This window comes from Podarcis tiliguerta (assembly GCF_965153285.1).
Source record: "Podarcis tiliguerta genome assembly, chromosome: 9".
Classification (NCBI taxonomy): domain Eukaryota; kingdom Metazoa; phylum Chordata; class Lepidosauria; order Squamata; family Lacertidae; genus Podarcis; species Podarcis tiliguerta.
Window position 1 is genome coordinate 8773225 of NC_139542.1, and position 18213 is coordinate 8791437.

General features: G+C 44.0%; 1 protein-coding gene across 1 annotated transcript in view; it reads left to right on the plus strand.

The window, feature by feature from the left end:
• The window catches only part of ADAMTS3 (ADAM metallopeptidase with thrombospondin type 1 motif 3), a 136428-nt gene that overhangs the window by 86631 nt on the left and 31584 nt on the right, over positions 1 to 18213 (plus strand). The window contains exons 7-16 of the mRNA XM_083398240.1: positions 71 to 227; positions 1002 to 1107; positions 2158 to 2301; positions 3886 to 4018; positions 5954 to 6067; positions 8503 to 8648; positions 9544 to 9719; positions 10762 to 10895; positions 12729 to 12852; positions 14627 to 14707. Of these exons, the coding sequence (XP_083254366.1) occupies positions 71 to 227; positions 1002 to 1107; positions 2158 to 2301; positions 3886 to 4018; positions 5954 to 6067; positions 8503 to 8648; positions 9544 to 9719; positions 10762 to 10895; positions 12729 to 12852; positions 14627 to 14707 (1315 nt within the window). The remainder of the gene's footprint in view (positions 1 to 70; positions 228 to 1001; positions 1108 to 2157; positions 2302 to 3885; positions 4019 to 5953; positions 6068 to 8502; positions 8649 to 9543; positions 9720 to 10761; positions 10896 to 12728; positions 12853 to 14626; positions 14708 to 18213) is intronic.

Below are 18213 nucleotides of genomic sequence, written 5' to 3' on the forward strand. Positions count from 1 at the left end.
CTGGCCTGGCCAGTAGCAATCTCTCCACTTGTGATCAGACCCATCTAACATATATCACATTCTTGCTCAGTCCATCAGCCTTATTGAACGAGGAAATCCATCCCGGAGCCTGGAGAATGTTTGCCGCTGGGCATATCAGCAACAGAAAGCAGACTCCAGCCACTCGGAACACCACGATCATGCCATATTCCTAACCAGGCAAGATTTTGGACCAGCTGGAATGCAAGGTAGCGCAACCAAGACTTTTTTTTTAACAAGCATTTTGCTGTGTTGGCTGTTTGCAAGATTCTACTTACTTGATTCGGGCAAGTGGAATCCAGCCAGAATTCACAAGTCATTTCTTCTCTCTTTATTCAGAGTTGGTCAAAGTTTAGTAACTCAATCTATCCCTGCTGGGGAATGTGTTCAGCAATTTCTCTCCCAATTATTATTATTACTCCACTAGGTTTATGAAATAAAACTAGAGAACTTCTAACAGTTATTAAAAGAACGTATTTAGAAGCTAGGAATGGGTTGTAAAGGTTTCCTGAATCCCTCCTGGCTTCATGTTACTCTGATGGTGAAAGGCAATCACACTCCCTGGTTTCTAGTAGCCATTTTTCTTTAAGGTTCCTTCCTACTCAGAAGGAGATGGAGTAAGGGAAGAAAGTGTGCAATAGAAAGGCAAATAAAGGGTTTGGGGAAGGCTTCACATGCTGAAGGTCCTAGGTTCAATCTCTGCGTAGGGCTGGGCACGATCCCTACTAGAAACCATGGAGAGTCACTGCCACTATTCTAAGCTTATATGCACATTGTAAGGCAGCTAGCTATTTTCATATGACACAACCGGAAATCTCTCTTTTTCTTTTGCACAGAACTGTAAAGAAATGTCTCCTTCTGCACTGTTGACAATTCTGTTCTGTCAGTAGGTTAAGGCTTGACGATATAGCTGTAGCCACGGAGGGCTAACAAACAGTGCTTTGTATTATTTTTAAAATCCAAATCTTTTACATTTTCAACAGGCTATGCTCCAGTAACAGGCATGTGCCATCCTGTCAGAAGCTGCACTCTTAACCATGAAGATGGATTTTCTTCAGCTTTTGTGGTCGCCCATGAAACTGGCCACGTGTAAGTCTCAGTAGTATGCTTCTGAATGCCCATAAGTTGGAGGCAGGATGCCTCTGAATTCCAGTTGTTGGGAATCACAAGTGCAAGGAGCACTCAGGTCCTTGTTGTGGGCTTCCCATGGAAATCTGGTTGGCCACTAGGAGAAGAAAGATGCAGGACTGGATGAGATCCAATAGGGTTCTTCTTATGTCCTTATGCTAGGGAATTTCTGGTCTACTGGCCAATCTTGGCCCACCAGGGTGTCCAAGTTGGCCAGTAAGGCCATTTCCCTCCAACCACACCAAACTGCCCATCAGCTGGCATCATTGATGGGAGGGTTATATTCCTGCTGGGTGCTGCTTCACCATCATGTTCCTTGCAGAGAATGTGGTGGTGAAGCAGACCCTTCCATCTACCAGGATGCCCACCTATCAGTCATCTGATGTCACAATGACGTCCAGCCATCCACCTGTCAAAGTTAGTCCTCTTGGGAAGAAGGGGGAGAAATAAAAAAATGTTCTGCAAGGCCAAAAATGTTCTTCACCCCTGAGGGTTAGCAGCTGGGGCAGACTGAGGCTGGTAGGACAATGCTTCTTGCACCCTAATGAACCACCCACCAGTGTTCAGGGAGAAGGATCCTAGACCAGCCTTCCAAATGCCTGTCTAAAGCAGTCCAACACAGACCCTGGTTTTCAATTGCAATGGAGTCCTAATAATGGACCTGGGTCTCTGAAATTCAGACTACAATGGCTGTCATGCTTTCCCTTCTAGAAAACCTGGAATTGAAGGAGCTTGGGAAGGGTTGAGATGTGTAGTCCTACAGATATTGTTGAGCTCCGGCTCCCATCAGCCCAACTCAGTATGACCAATGGTCAAGGATGATGGGAATAATTGTCCTGCAGAATCTGAAAAGCCACAGGGCTCTCCATCCCTGAGCTACCTAGACCAGCCTGGTAAAATTTATCAGAGTAAAAGAGAAGCTGATCTAAGTCATTTTTTGTGTGAAATATGGTTTCAACCTCCTCCACTCTTGACCCCAATTAATTCCATCATGCTGGTCTCTGATTTCAGGTTGGGAATGGAGCATGACGGACAAGGGAACCGGTGTGGGGATGAGACAGCAATGGGGAGTGTCATGGCTCCCCTGGTGCAAGCAGCGTTCCATCGATACCACTGGTCCCGATGCAGTGGCCAAGAAGTCAAAAGATACATACAGTAAGGACCAACTGGTGGTCAGCATATGCTGTATGAACAGGCACTAAATACCTGGAGCAAGACTAGGGAGCGCACATGAGGAAAGCCAAAGTTTGGCTAGTGTCCAGGCAACGTCTCAGATCTGGCTTGGAAGCTTTAAGAACTGAATCAGGAGGAAACAATGGGTTGCAGAAGGCAGGTCAACAACAGGACCAAGAAGAACAACCCTGGCCCTCTCTTCCTTCATAGTGACACACAGCAAAGGACGTTGGTGCACAGACATGGAGATTCATTGTTCTAATTTTGACATGCAGTTAATGCATTTTTAAAGGCCAATAGCAAAGCACCTGATGCAACAGTTGTTACTGATGTTTTGGGGTGGATAGTGGCGGGGCCGCCCCTCATGGAAAATGCCTTGTTTGATATTCCGGGGTGGCTTAACTGTGGCTTTCCAGATGGTGCCGAACTGCATCTCCCATCATCCCCTGTGTTAGGCATGCTGACTGGGGCTCATGGGAGTTGTAGTCCAGCAACATCTGGAGGGCTGCAGATGGCTATCCCTGGTTTATTATGAGCCCAATCAATTGGGATCCTTTTGTCTTTGGGAAATGATCCCCTTCTCACCACCACCAATGAACCTTTATTCTCCCCCCTCTTCCCTTGTATTTTACATGAACATTAAGAAATGTGTGCTTCAGTAACATCAGTTGTCGCAGACATGCCCTTCTGTTACTATCAGTCTCAGAGTTAGGGGGCTTAGTGAACTGGGAAATGGGGTGCCTGACTGGAAACAGAAATTGGGAGACAGCAGACAATCTGAAGGGCCTACCAGCCCTCTTTCAAATCAGCCTGAGAGATCCCAAACACAATAAGGCAAATGGGAGAATGTTTACTCTTTGCAGGGCAAGAATCACCAATATCTTTAATTCAAGAACTGCTGTTGCCAGCATTGATAAACTCAAGTTCTGCGATCCCAGTGCATTTGAACTGAGTATGTTTGCTCAAAAGTTTATCGGCCCTGCAGTGCCCTCTGGCGTTGGTCACCATGTGTTCATAGGCAGAAAGAATCTCTGTTATCTCTTACTTGATGCCGTCCAGTCTTTCTCAACCTGTGGGTCTCTAGATGTTGTTGAACTACAACTTCCATCACCCCTATCCAGCAAGGCCAGAGCTCAGGGATGATGGGAGTTGTAGTCCAACAACATCTGGGGACCCACAGGTTGAGAACCGCTCAACAGATTGAAAGATGGGCTGTGGATAAGGAATGCCCTCCTTACTTAAACTCAGTGGGAGTAAATATTAATTATTATTATTATTATTATTATTATTATTATTATTATTATTAATAATATATTTATACCCCAGCCACTCTGGGCAGCTCCCAACAGAACATTAAAAACATGATAAAACATCAAACATTAAAAATTTCCCTAAACAGGGCTGCTTTCAGATGTCTTCTAAAAGTCAGATAGTTGTTTATTTCCTTGACATTTGATGGGAGGGCATTCCACAGGGTGGGTGCCACCACTGAAAAGGCCCTCTGTTATAAGCTGTGGTTTATGCATATCCAGCAGATGACTCTCTTCTCCTTTGTTTCTGCAATAGCTCCTACGACTGCCTCCTTGATGATCCCTTTGAACACGACTGGCCCAAACTTCCTGACCTGCCAGGGATCAATTATTCCATGGATGAACAGTGCCGTTTTGATTTTGGAGTGGGCTACAAAATGTGCACAGCGGTATGTCCAAAGCGAATTCTAGAAAGTAAAACCGGACCAAACCATTGAACTATTGAAAGATCCCAGTTTTGCATGCAGAACTCAGTTCAATCCCCAATGGCATCCAGGTAGACTTGGAAACCTGTCTGAAACCCTTGAGTGTCTTTGTAAGTCGGTGAAGACAATGTTGAGTTGGATGGACCAATGGTCTGACTCAGTGTAAGGCAGCTTTCTCTGTTGTTATATTTCATTATATTATGTGTCATGAAAGGTAAGCCCAAGTTGGTCATGATTCTTCATGTGTTTATTCAATCTAGATCTCATCTTTCCTCCCAAAGGAGAGAATGGGGCAAACCATTGATAAGCTGGAATGTGCCCAGAGCAGGGCAACCAGGATGATACAGGGTTTGGAAAGCAAATCTTAAGAGGATTGGTTGAGGAAGTTAGGTGGGTTTAGCCTGAAGAAGAGAAGACTGAGAAGTGATATGAATCTTCTTCAAATATCTGCAGGAACACAGTATATGACGAGCTTAAAAAAATGTTTAAGTATAACTTTATGAAAAATACAGGAGCTTTTCTACTAGGGATAACCGACGCAGGTATAGCAAGAGAAGATCAGAAAATATTCCTCTATGCCACAGAAGTGGCAATGATCCTAATGGCTAAAAACTGGAAAAAAAGAAACTGTGCCAGCAAAAAAAGGAATGGCAAGACAAACTGCTAGAGTATATTGAGCTGGCTAGATCAACAGAGGCAATTAGAGATCACACTAGACAAGAGTTTCAAAAAGCATGGGGAAAATGCAGAGAATACTTCCCAAAACAGTGCCCTAAAATACATACCTGGACTTGTTTCGATTAATGTCTGCAGGAGACTTTGTGGATATTTAAGTTATAATTAGAAAAATCTAAATAATTATTCATAAAGGAAACAGTTTTTAAGAAGTAAATAAGGAGGCCAGATACAGGATTAAGGAAGTCTTTTATTTGGTTGTTTGTATTGTTGTATGTTATACTCACTGTATGTTATGTTCATGTTTAATGAGGGTGGATTTGTGTATTGGGGGTTTATGTTATGTTGTAAATAAAATTCCAGTAAATTTTTTTAAAAAAAGAGAAGAAAAGTGATATGATAGCCATCTTTCATTTCTGAAGGGCTTTCATATGGAAGATGGGGCAAGCTTGCTTTCTGCAGCTCCAGAGGGCAGCATTGAAATCAATTAACTCAAATTACAAGAAAGGAGATTCCAACTAAAAATTAGGAAGAGCTTTCTGTCAATAAGTACTGCTTTATAGTGGAACAGACTACGCCCCCCCCCCCCGGTGGTGGGCTCTCCTCTGTTTTTAAATAGAGGTTGTGCCTTCATTCACTAGGTTAATACTTTAGTTGTGGTTCCTGAACTGCAGGGGATTGAACAAGAACACCCTTGGGGTCCCTTCCAACTCTACAATACTATAATTCTGTGAGATCATAGCCCAGAAATGGAAGCAAGAAGAAATTCCAACGAAAGAAGAATGGCAGACGAAATTAATGGACTATGCAGAAGTGGACAAAATGACAGGAAGTATTCGAAACCTGCGGGACCAGAGATTTACAGAAGATTGGAAGAAGTATATGAATTATTTGCAGAGCAACTGTAATCAACAAATTACGCTAGTAGGACTACAAGAAGTTTTGTAAGGAGAAATATACGAAGTGTTACAAAGTAGGAAAAGATAGAGATATTGGTTATGAGTTTGAAATGTAATAGGGAAGATAAGAAATGCATACTGAGAGATTAGATTGGAAAGTTTTCAGACCGGACTGATGGAAGTAAAAAAAAAAAAAATGAATAAGATGTAAAAGTATGGTTAATTATTGTTGAAAATGGTATGTTAAAAAACTAATAAAAATTTATATAAAACAATAATAATTCTGTGAGATCAAAAACTTATCCAGGCATCTCCCTTTTTCTAGTTCCGAACTTTCGACCCGTGTAAACAGTTGTGGTGCAGCCATCCGGACAACCCCTACTTCTGCAAGACAAAGAAGGGCCCCCCTCTGGACGGAACGGAATGTGCACCCAGTAAAGTGAGTATGTATCTTCAAGTTTATATGTCCCAATACATTTCAAGGCAGAGAGATACAGAGGTGATTTTATTTATTTCCAACGCCTTATACACCACAGCAGCTTTCAGTGGCTTACGGTGAGGTTACAGAAGCGATACAATGGATAAAATCTGTTTCAAAGAACCACCAAATCAGAAAGGCTATCGTAAAATGCTTACTGAAATAAATAAACAAACAAACAAACAAACAAATAAATAAGATCTTTACCAATGGGAACAGATCTGTCTAATTCCAACTATGTGTGGGGCTTTTTTTACAGAATTAGGCCCCCGGTAATGAATGCACAGTGCTGCTATGGGTTAAACCACTGTGCCACTTGGGCTTGCCGATCGAAAGGTCAGCAGTTTGAATCCCCGCGATGGGGTGAGCTCCTGTTGTTCAGTCCCAGCTCCTGCCAACCTAGCAGTTCGGAAGCACGTCAAAGTGCAAGTAGACAAATAGGTACCACTCTGGCGGGAAGGTAAATGGCGTTTCCATGCACTGCTCTGGTTCGCCAGAAGCGGCTTAGTCATGTTGGTCGCATGACCCGGAAAAACTGTCTGCAGAAGCGGACAAACACCGGATCTCTCGGCCCGTAATGCGAGATGAGTGCCGCAACCCCAGAGTCGTTCCCAACTGGACTTAATTGTCAGGGTTCCCTTTACCTTTACCTAATGAACGCACAGCTCCTAATGTGTATGACCCATGCATCTGAACCATGGGAGACCACCGACAGAGATCCTACCGTGAAGGCATGGGCTGGGGTAATTAATTGACTGTTAATAAATTATTAATTAAATACAAACTCAATTACACTAACAGGAAAAACCCCACACATATTTAAAATACACAGTGAAGCAATTTCATTGATACATGAAAATATAGGTAAAGGTAAAGGTACCCCTGCCCGTCAGGGCCAGTCGTGACCGACTCTAGGGTTGCGCGCTCATCTCGCTCATGAGGCCGGGAGCCGGCGCTGTCCGAAGACACTTCCGGGTCGCGTGGCCAGCGTGACAAAGCTGCATCTGGTGAGCCAGCACCAGCGCCGCACACGGAAACGCCGTTTACCTTCCCGCTAGAAAGCGGTCCCTATTTATGTACTTGCACTTAGGGGTGCTTTCGAACTGCTAGGTTGGCAGGAGCAGGGACCGAGCAACGGGAGCTCACCCCGCTGCGGGGATTCAAACCACCAACCTTTCGATCAGCAAGTCCTAGGCTCTGTGGTTTAACCCACAGCGCCACCCGCGTCCCTACCATGAAAATATAGAGGCTTATACAAAATCATGAAGGAGAGGGTTTGTGATAAAGCCACTTCCACCCTACGGAGGAGGTGAGGTTGCGGGCGTCACGGCCCCGACACGTACGCAGCTGCTGGAGCCAGCCCCTGCGCGATTGGGGGGTGGGATTCCCAACCGCATCATCTCCTGGCCAGGGGGTGTGGCCTGCCCTATTTAACGCAAGACATGGCTGGGGATCTCCCTCTTTGCCGCCTGCCAGCTGTTCCTGCTTTTTCCACCCTCCCGCCCTATAAGGTTTTCGTTCCTTGACCTTGCTATGGACCTTGGTTGGTCGCCGTTGAGAGGCCTGGTAGGAATTTTTCCACTTGGCAAATTGGCACCAGCCACTTGGTTTTCACCTACCTTGTAGCAAATTGTCACAACTTTCTGGGTATTGGCTGTTAGGCATTGGTATTGTTCTGTAGATGGAAGAGGGGAGGTAGCGCCATCACCTCCCCCAAATATCAAAGGGTAGTCCGGTAAAGGATTCCGGGGGGCATGGCCCTGTCCGAAGCCTGGGGAGGTGAGGGCCTAAGGCACGCCTCCTATTGGTGACCCTGGGGGAGTTCCTAGTTGATGTGCATCAGCAGGACTCCCCCTACTGCTGGATAACTCTTCCCAGACTTTAAGCAGATGGGCTGAAGTCAGATATAGTCAGTTAGGACCAATGCCTAAGCCAATACAGTTCTTCACCTGTAACCAATAAAGTTGTGGCCATTTTTAGCCCATTAACCTTAATAATTGTGTCTTGTGTCATTATTTCCACTGTTGGGGGCGGGAATTTGCCACGCAACTTGTAAGCCACAATGGCTTTCCTCTGCCTCCTCCGTTGGAGGTAGCAACGTTTCTGAATATTTGTTGCTGGAGACCACAGGAGGGGAAAGTCCTCTTGGGCTCAGATCTGCTTGCAGGTTTCTCATGGGCATCTGGCTGGCCACTGTCAGAACAGACATCTGGCTGGCCACTGTCAGAACAGACATCTGGCCGGCCACTGTCAGAACAGAATTCTGGACTAGATGGGTCACTGGCCTGATCCAGCAACTCTCTTCTTATGTTAACAATTAAAGTTCAGGTGAAGCGATCAGGGGACTCCAGAGGGTCTAATTTTTGTGTGTGTGTCATTTCTCATTTTACCCTTAGTGGTGCTACAAAGGTCACTGTATGTGGAAAAACACCAACCAGCTGAAGCAAGATGGCAGCTGGGGAGCCTGGACGAAATTTGGCTCCTGCTCTCGGACATGCGGAACTGGCGTTCGCTTCAGAACGAGACTGTGCAACAATCCTGCGTGAGTCGGCATGCTTCTCTCGCGACCTGTTGCGCACACAGCATCTTGGGGTGGAAATAAGGAGGGTGCCCTCTGAGGAACACTATATCCAGTGGCTCAAATGAAAAACAACAACTCAGGACTGCCTAGGTCAAAAGTCAGACAAGTGTAGAGATGGATCAATGGGGTTTGTGGACTGGAAGGGGAGAGAGTAGGGGTCTGGGATCCAATCCAGCTTAGACCCACCCCCAAGCATTCTTTTCTCTCTCTCTTTGAAATATTGTTATTTGGTTTCACAAAGACAAAGTTATAAAAATCCAAATATATATCCATATAGAGAGATTCCTCTGAATCTCAGGACTTCCCCCCACCGCCTCCATAGGGTCCCATTTTGAAATTTAGAACTGCTTATTCTTCCATACTCTAACTTTTATATCAATCCATATTATCCTTGGTAATTGTTACACTACAAGTGAATTCAAAATCATGCCATTGTTTCCATCTGCTTACAGTGGTCTCTTAAATAACTTATAAAAAAATTCCCATTCTTTTATAAAGTTTTTGTCCTCTTGGTTTCTGAGTTTTCTAGTCAGTTTTGCCATTTCAGCACAATCAACTTGGTTTGCCATTACTCTCTGGTAGGGACCTTGTCTTCTTTCCATCTCTGGGCTAGTAACATCTGGGCAGCTGTTGTTCCATACATAAAAAGTTTTTTTTTCTGTTCCTTTGGAATATTGGTACCTGAAATTCCTCATAAGAAAGCTTCTGGTTTCTTCACAAAAGTTATTTTAAACATGTTTCCCCCCATTTCATTATATATCATCTCTCAGAAATCTTTTATCACCTTACAAGTCCATCACATATGATAAAAGGTACCTTCAAGCATTCTAACTGGGCCTCGTTTCTCCCCATTAAGGCCTCTTAACGGGGGTCAGGACTGTGCCGGTGTCAACTTTGAGTACCAGCTGTGCAACATGGAGGAATGCCCAAAGCTTCACGAAGACTTCCGTGCCCAGCAGTGTCAACAACGCAACTCACATTTTGAGTACCAGAGCAGTAAACACCACTGGCTGCCTTATGAACATCCTGATGGTAAGTGATGGCTGGTCCTCTTCTGCAAAGAGTTGTTTCAAACGCTGCAATGGAGTTGGGAAAGAAGAACAAATAGCAGATGAGCAATGCTCATTCCCCTCCACCAACTCTTTGCCCTCCAGTAGGGAAGTCATCAAAAAGTCACTTCTCAATAATGAATTCTTCTCTTGACCTCTAATAACCAGAACTATTACAAAACGCAGTGACTGGTTAAATATAACTAGGGAAGAAATTTTGTTAGATCTTTATTCTATCAACTCGACAGAGTCTCTCGTGTAGCGCAGATTGATCTCCTTTGATTAATGATGAGCCTGGCCTTTCATTGTGACCCATCATAGCTTCTCTGACAATTAAGCGTGCTCAGGAAGCTGAGAATAGGGAGATGACAGAGAGACAGCTAGAAAGGTAGCTTTAGTCATTTATTGTATTTATATTAGGGCTGTTCAATACAGTCTTACCTTGGTTTTCGAACAGCCTAGTTCTCGAACGTTTGGCTCCCGAATGATCAAAATCCGGAAGTGAGTGTTCCAGTTTTCAAATGTTGTTTTGGAAGCCAAGCGTCCAATGGGGCTTCCACGGCTTCCGATTGGCTTCAGGAGCTTCCTGCAGCCAATCGGAAGCCGTGCTTTGGTTTTTGAATGTTTTGGAAGTCAAACAGACTTCTGGAATGGATTCTGTTGGACTTCCAAGGTATTACTGCATTTACATTAGGTGCCTTCTGGTTTGGTCCAGGGCTCATTTCAGTAATCCTGATTGGGCCTTGATCTGACCTGGGCATGATTTTGGGTCCCAAATTGAATCAGGGCCAGTGGGATTGGTGTTAAACCACCCTGGGAATTGTAGCTCTGGGAGGAGAACAAGGGTCTCCTAACAACTCTCAACACCATCAACAAACTGCATCTCCCATAATTCTTTGAGGAAAGCTGTGATGGTTTAAAGTGGTTTGAAGGATTGGTGTGAATGTGGTCTGTGCTGCTTGTGTAATCCAACAATTTTTCATGGGTTTGGACACATATTTTGTCCACATTTCTACCCCATGTAGCTACCAAAAGATGCCAACTCTACTGCCAATCCAGAGAGACAGGAGATGTTGCCTACATGAAACAACTCACCCATGATGGGACTCGCTGTTCATACAAAGACCCCTTCAGCATCTGTGTGCGTGGGGAATGTGTGGTGAGTGAGGTCTTCCTGACCATCCCAGTTGCTCTTTTTAGCTGGAGCTGTTCACAAAAGACCTTGCAAGATGTGTTCAGTCAAATATACATGGCGTGACTTATTCTTTTTTAAATAGTTTTAATTTGATTTTACAAATATAACACCAAATACATATCCATACGAAGAGATTTCTCTGAATCTCGAGACTTCCCCCCATCCCCTCCATGGGTCCTATTGTCAACATTTTCAACTGCGTATTATTTCGTAATCTATATTTTGTATCCATCCACGTTATCCATAGTGTCTGTTACGTTACAAGTGAGTTTAAAATCCTGCCAATGTTCTCATCTGCTTACAGTGGTCTCCTAAATAAATTATAATTTTTTCCCATTCTTTAAAAAAGTTTTTGTCCTCTTGGTTCCTGAGCTTTCCAGTCAGCCTTGCCATTTTGGTGTAGTCCATCAGCTTAGTTTGTCATTCCTCTCTGGTAGGGACTCTTTCTTCTTTCCATCTCCGGGCTAGTAACATCCGTGCAGCTGTTTTCACATAAACATGGTGTGACTTCTAATTGGAGAGGGTGAAGGACAACATTCTTTTATGAGAGAAGGTCTCATGTTCAGTTGCCAGCAATATTTTCCTCCCTGTGTGTTTCTTTGTTACAGCTTTGCATTGAAGAGTTGCTCCTGACATTTCTGGGGATGGGGGTCTAAAGCTCAGCTCCTCTCATTTTTCTGGGGGTAGCTCTGCAAAGCAGCCCCTTAGCAAAGCAGCAGAGAAGCAACGGAAGTGCTTTGAAGAGCTGACCCCAGAAAATTTTGTTCTGGGATAAGGTGGTCCCCCGAAGCACCCAGCTTTGGTGAGGTGCTTTTCAAAGAGGGATAGGCAGGAAATCTCCTCCAGCTTGGATTTTAATCTGATCTGGAGAAGAACATGGGAGTTTCTGATGCTCAGTTCTTCTCTGAAGTAAGCATTACCAAGTACCTGAAACTCACTGAGGCCCTGAGCTGGAAGAATTTTGCCAGCTTCTCTGCTTAAAACTTCCAATGGTTAAGCCTGAGATGTAACCCATTGAAGAAAATGACATAAAAATTCTACACAGATTCCAAAAATTCTTTACCAGGAAATGTGGAATTCCACAATCTGCATAAGTATATTCTGTAGGGCCAGAATTTGCCTGGCTTCTGCAAGTCATGAATGGATGCTGTAAGTTGTGCAGAGTAACTCCTGAACTGCCAAAATTGCTTTTGAGTCCTTGAAGTTTACGTGGCCATATAAACTAGAGCAGGCATTGAGAACTGAATCCAGCTTGGGGCCTGAATCCTTATCTCCCCACCCCTCAAGGGCCAGGTTTGATAGGTGGGTGGAGCCCCTCACCTTTCAATCACCTGACATCACAATGACATCCTCTGCTGGTGCTTGCAAAGCCATTAGCTGGTGCTTTGAAAGCCCAGTGCAAAGTGTCTTGGGCCTGCAAACCCCTTTTTAGCCCAGCCGCATTTTTGCCCATCAAACCTGCAAAGCAGGTCAGCATGTCTTGATTGAAATAGCCTCGTGGGCCAAAGGGTGGGCCTAATTAGACTTCATGGCTGAAGGTTCCCAACCACTGAACCAGAGACTTGCTCCCCACTTCCTCTTCTTTTTGGGTGATAAATACAAAGATCTGCCAGAAACTGTATTAGATGCTTGGTATCAAAACCTGCTGTTGTGGAGCATACATAACACCTGCACTTTCATTGGGGGAAAAATATTAGGAGTTGCAAATTTGACCTTTGCATTGGATTCTGTTCATTTCCAAACAGTGCTTCCTCTGATTCTCTGCTCTGATGATACGGTGACCGTCTTTTTTTGCAGAAAGTGGGCTGCGACAAGGAAATCGGGTCCAACAAAGCTGAAGACAAGTGTGGAGTATGCGGGGGAGATAACTCTCACTGCCGGACGATCAAAGGGACCTTCACTAGAATCCCTAAGAAACCTGGTAGGGATACCTCTACCTCCATTACTCTTCCATATTACCATTAGTTTCCTTTGCTGTCCCTCACCTCTGCAGAGGAGAAAAGTTGCCGAAAGCCTAAATCTCAACATGAAGTGCTTTGACCATGATTGCAAATGTTCACATGAACTGACTTCAAATATTCGTGTGGACTGGAATTGGTTTAATACAGGTCACAGCAGGGCAGCCAGCTTGTAACCCTGTAGATATTGTTTTAGCTACCATCCTACCTATTGGCCATCCAGACTGAAGCTATTGAAGTCCAACATCAGTGTTAAACTGATTCCAGTCTGCACAACTATTTGGAGTCATTTCGTGCAACCATTTGAAGCCAACTGGAAATGGAAATTTCAAACTGATTTGCAGACCTTTAAACTGAGCTTTTGAATGATCCACAGTACAACAGCATGCCATGCTTCAATTATTTTTATTTATTCATTTTGAATATATCCAAGACATTTTGCGGTAAGTTCAGGACACCAGCTGAAGCATTTGCAAAGCTAGCAAATGCAGAAAATCCTGTTAGCTGGTGTTTGAGGATGATCTTTGTCCTTTGGGCAGTGTTTGAAGCATTAATTTCCATTCCACAATCATGTTTCACAATTATTTATCATTAGATTCCATTTATGTTTGGCATTGCAAGAAAAAAATCTAATCAACCTCTTCCAACAGGGAAACAATTAAGCAAGAGGTGCCAAAATGAACTCAAGGTTCTGGAAAATGAAATCTGCAAGTATCCAATTGATTTTTCACAGTCTTAATTTTCATTGACTTGATGCTTTTAAGTAAAAAAAAACCTGCTGCAATGTGTGCAAAAATATTTCAAACTGAATTTTGAACAGAACTGATGCATGCTTGATTGATTTAAAAAAAGTGTTCATATGAAGACTCAGTCAATGAAAACTCAAGACTTCCATGCCCTAAATTACTAACAAAAGACATTCTGTTTAAGGGAAGACAAGAGGCGCGTTCACTTTGCCTAAAGGAGCTCGTGATGTTTCTGTTTCTGAAAACAGAGAATCTAAAAATATTCTGGGTAAGTTTTGACTCTTTGCAGAAATTTGGGCATCCATAGCCGCCGCAGAACCATTTTTTCTTCTTGTATTACTTCTAATTGCTGACCAGTCACTTACAGGAAAAGCAAACTCAGGCAAATCATTTTAGGCTTCCAATGGGAGCTTCTTGAAAGCTGACAATATTCTGACCATGAACTATATTCACTGAAGTATGTCAAACAGTAAGCTGAAATTCTTAGGGTGATGAATTTGGCTTGCGATAGCAGCTTCTGTGCTTCCGCAAAATGGCCCACTGGCCTGATCTCAGCCACTGGGGAAGAAATGAATTCTTAACAATATGCATTTATTATTCTGGAAAGGATCTAACTGACAGATGGTTAACAGGGGTAAATGATCCCTGTGCCCTGCTATTTTCATTCCACAAAACATAGGAAACAAAAATGCTTTGTCTAAATTACCCAGATTGCTTTGGTTCGCCAGAGAACGAAATGAAGTAAGTGGCTTGCAATAAGATTGCCTTTCCCCTCCTCTTTCATGAAAATATGGGAAATGCAAGGCTGCCTAATCACCAGTATTGCAAACCTACTGGTCCTTAAGTTGACTGTTCATGGGTTTATGGATGCACCTCTTCTGCAAATGGGGCCAACCTCTTCTTGCAACCTACTAACCCTAGCAATTATTTTTTTCTCTCTCCTTTTGTTTCTCTTCTGCCTCCTCCCAATGCCTTGCCGCACATGCCAAAGGCTACCTTAAGATGTTTGACATCCCTCCAGGTGCTAGACATGTGTCTGTCCAAGAAGACGAGGCTACCCCTCACATTCTTGGTAAGTGCTTCTCTGCTTAGGTTTGACCATGCTGCCAACAACTCTAATAGACCTAACCCCACTTTCCAGAAGATGTCCAGGAGGACCATTGCGGATGTTACCCTGGCCACTTGGGGAGTCTGAGTGGTACCTCCTGTGGTTCAGGTTGTGGAGCAATTCACTTGACATTGTGATATTGTGTTTCATTATCATTTTTGTAACCCGTGGAACTCAATTCAGCATAGGGAAGAGTTAAGAACATAAGAAGATACCTGCTGGATCCAGAATCCTGTTCTCACAATAATTGTCAGGCATGGAGAGTACTCATCTCCCTTCGGTAACTTCACAGATAAGAATTAACAAGCGGTTGAGAGATTTATAGCATCATTATTGCAGCATCATGTTACGAGCACAAATACACAGCTCTCTGCATGGAGGAGGAGGAGAAGAAGAGGAGTTTGGATTTGATATCCCGCTTTATCACTACCCTAAGGAGTCTCAAAGCAGCTAACATTCTCCTTTCCCTTCCTCCCCCACAACAAACACTCTGTGAGGTGAGTGAGGCTGAGAGACTTCAGAGAAGTGTGACTAGCCCAAGGTCACCCAGCAGTTGCATGTGAAGGAGCAGAAACGCGAACCCGGTTCACAAGATTACGAGACTACTGCTCTTAACCATTACACCACACTGGCTACAGTGTGGAGGGCAGTGTGTGGGTAATTTAGACAACTGGAGGGCAGTTGGCTACTCTAAATCCTCCTCCCAACTTCCGCAGCATTTTGGGCACCAGCGAGAGGTTCCTCCCTCCCTCTGACTCCTTTGCTCTCTGATACATTTGGACCTCTGTGGTGGTGGTGAGGGGTCCCCCACACTCCCAAGTGACATCTCAAGTCGCTGCCCCCTCCCTTCTGGTTCTCTTGTCATTATCTCAAAAGTGGGTAACTCCTCCCTAAACTGTTCAGCTTCTCTCTCTCTGCTTCTGAACACACTGTGGATGGGGGGGGGCAGCTCTTCCCCCTCCAGCTCTCCATCAGAGAGAAGCTGGTCTTCCATAGAACATATTCCCCAGTCCTCGTCTTCAGACCAATCCCTGACAATAACCAACCAGATGCCCATGGGAAGCTCAGAAGAAGGACCTGGGTGTTCTCTTCATTTGTGTTTTCCAACTACTGGTATTCTTAGGCCTACTGTCTTCAACAGTGGATGTTGAACAATGGCTAGTAGCCATTGTCTGGTCCTGTTTTATAACCATCCAAGTTGGTAGTCGTCACCACTTCTTGTGGGAGCAAGCATCCATATTTTAATGATGCAAAGTGTTTAGAAGCACTTCTTTCCAGTCTGTCCTGAATCTTTCAACCTCCATGCGCTGAACAGTCCCAGACCTCCTTTGCTTTATCACAGTTGCTGCATCCCATCTATCTGGGTGTACATCTAAGATGCTTAAATAGTAGACCAAAGAAATGTAATGTGTGAATGAGGCAAAGATGTTTAGTAACCTGAATCAGAGAGCTAGAAATGGATGCAGCTCCCTGCTGAGTTTATATTCCATCATGAACCCAGCTTTCCTGCCATGTAGGTCATGCCAGCCAAGGCACTTCGTTTGAGCAGGCAAGTGAATCTGGCCAAAAACTGAAGCTTAAAAATATTTGGTTGAGCTTGGCCTGGCCCTGTCAATTTCTGCTTCACATAAGTCACTAACTATGATAGGAAGGAGATTCCGACTAAACATCAGGAAGAGTTTTCTGACAGTAAGAGCTGTTTGACAGTGAAACGGACTCCCTCGGGAGGTTGTGGACTCTTCTTCCTTGGAGGTTTTTAAGCAAATGAAAGACTGGAGGAACTGCTACCCAAAGTAGTTTGGTCTCTCTTAATACATGGCTATGCATTTGCAAGGTGGTGCTTCATTTGCTAGCGATTTTATTGTGGGTGTTCTTGTGATTATTTTAAATTGTGCTTTTTCAAATCCATGGATTGAGTATGCAGACACAATTTAGCTTTGCAGAATTATATCACTTAAGGTGGTATTTGAGAAACAGAGTCATGCCGCCATCTCCCACCCCCCATGTTTCCATTCAAAAGTTTACATTCTGAGGCGTCGGTAATATTGTGCAGTTGCAGCTAGTGCTTTTGAGCTTTAGAAAAGCACATCATTCACCTTCCCAACATTTGTGTCTCAGAATGTTGCCATGTATTTAAAAATATCAGTCAGGAGGAATCAATTCCTTTTTCCAAGTCCAATAATTTCAGATGATTTGCCGGCCATCTGAAATCTAAACCCCTCAAAGAAATAATAGCTGGTCTTTGAGAAATCAATAAGATGCTCCTTTGGTGCAGATAGTCATTATATGAGCTCTTTTAAAGCTGATGTTCTCTCTCAGTCCACTATTGATTTGCTGATATTCACTATAATGGCATATTTTAGGATGATGAGCAATCAAAGGATCCACAGATGGGAGGCGATTAAACTAAGTGGTGAGCCTCATCTTGAAAGCATGTAAGGAAGAGACGACAAAATAAATAGCTTAGCCATTTTATAATATCATTATTCAACAGAATTGGAGATGAATGAGGAGCTATATCAATTTGTCATGCAGAAGTCATGAAGCTGTAAGAAAACTGAGGGGCTAGAAAAGCTGATCCCTCAGGAAGTAGGGGTGACAGGGTGGTAGAAAGACTTCATGCCAGCCCCTTTCCAGAACCCATTAAGCCCCCAGAGATGCACACTATTCATTTAAAGAACATGCATTCACCCCCCAAAAAACAAACAAACTGGAAACTGTAGCTTATACCTCACAGAGCTACAGTTCCCCGAATCCTTCACAAATAGAACCCAGGATTATTTTTTGGAATTATGTTTGGAATGGATGTGATAGGGATGCGGGTGGCACTGTGATCTAAACCACTGAGCCTAGGGCTTGCTGATCGGAAGGTCGGCGGTTTGAATCCCCGTGACGGGATGAGCTCCCGTTCCTCAGTCCAAGCTCCTGACAACCTAGCAGTTTGAAAGCGCGTCAAAGTGCAAGTAGATAAATAGGTACCGCTCCGGAGGGAAGATAAATGACGTTTCCATGTGCTGCTCTGGTTTTGCCAGAAGCGGCTCAGTCATGCTGGCCACATGACCTACAAAAACTGTCTGTGGACAAACATCGGCTCCCGTGGCCAGTAAAGCAAGATGAGCGCCACAATCCCAGAGTCGTTTGCGACCGGACTTAACTGTCAGGGGTCCTTTACCTTTACCTTTTTATGGATGTGATGTATCTCTCCTGGTTTGGTTACCCTTGACTTGATCAAGTCTGCAGAGGTGGACAATCAACTGGTTGATCCAAATGAGCAGCAGGAAATAGGGTGTTCCATGCTAGGGATCTGGCATAGATCACAATCGTATGCAAGTTTGCAAATCAGTGGCATTTAATTCAGCAGGACTTCTGAATAAATTTGCATTGATTTGTATAATGGTGAGCTGTGAGCCTGGAAGTCTCCGGTTCAAATGCCTAGGTGGGCAGACCAAGGTACTATTCTTTCAGCCTTA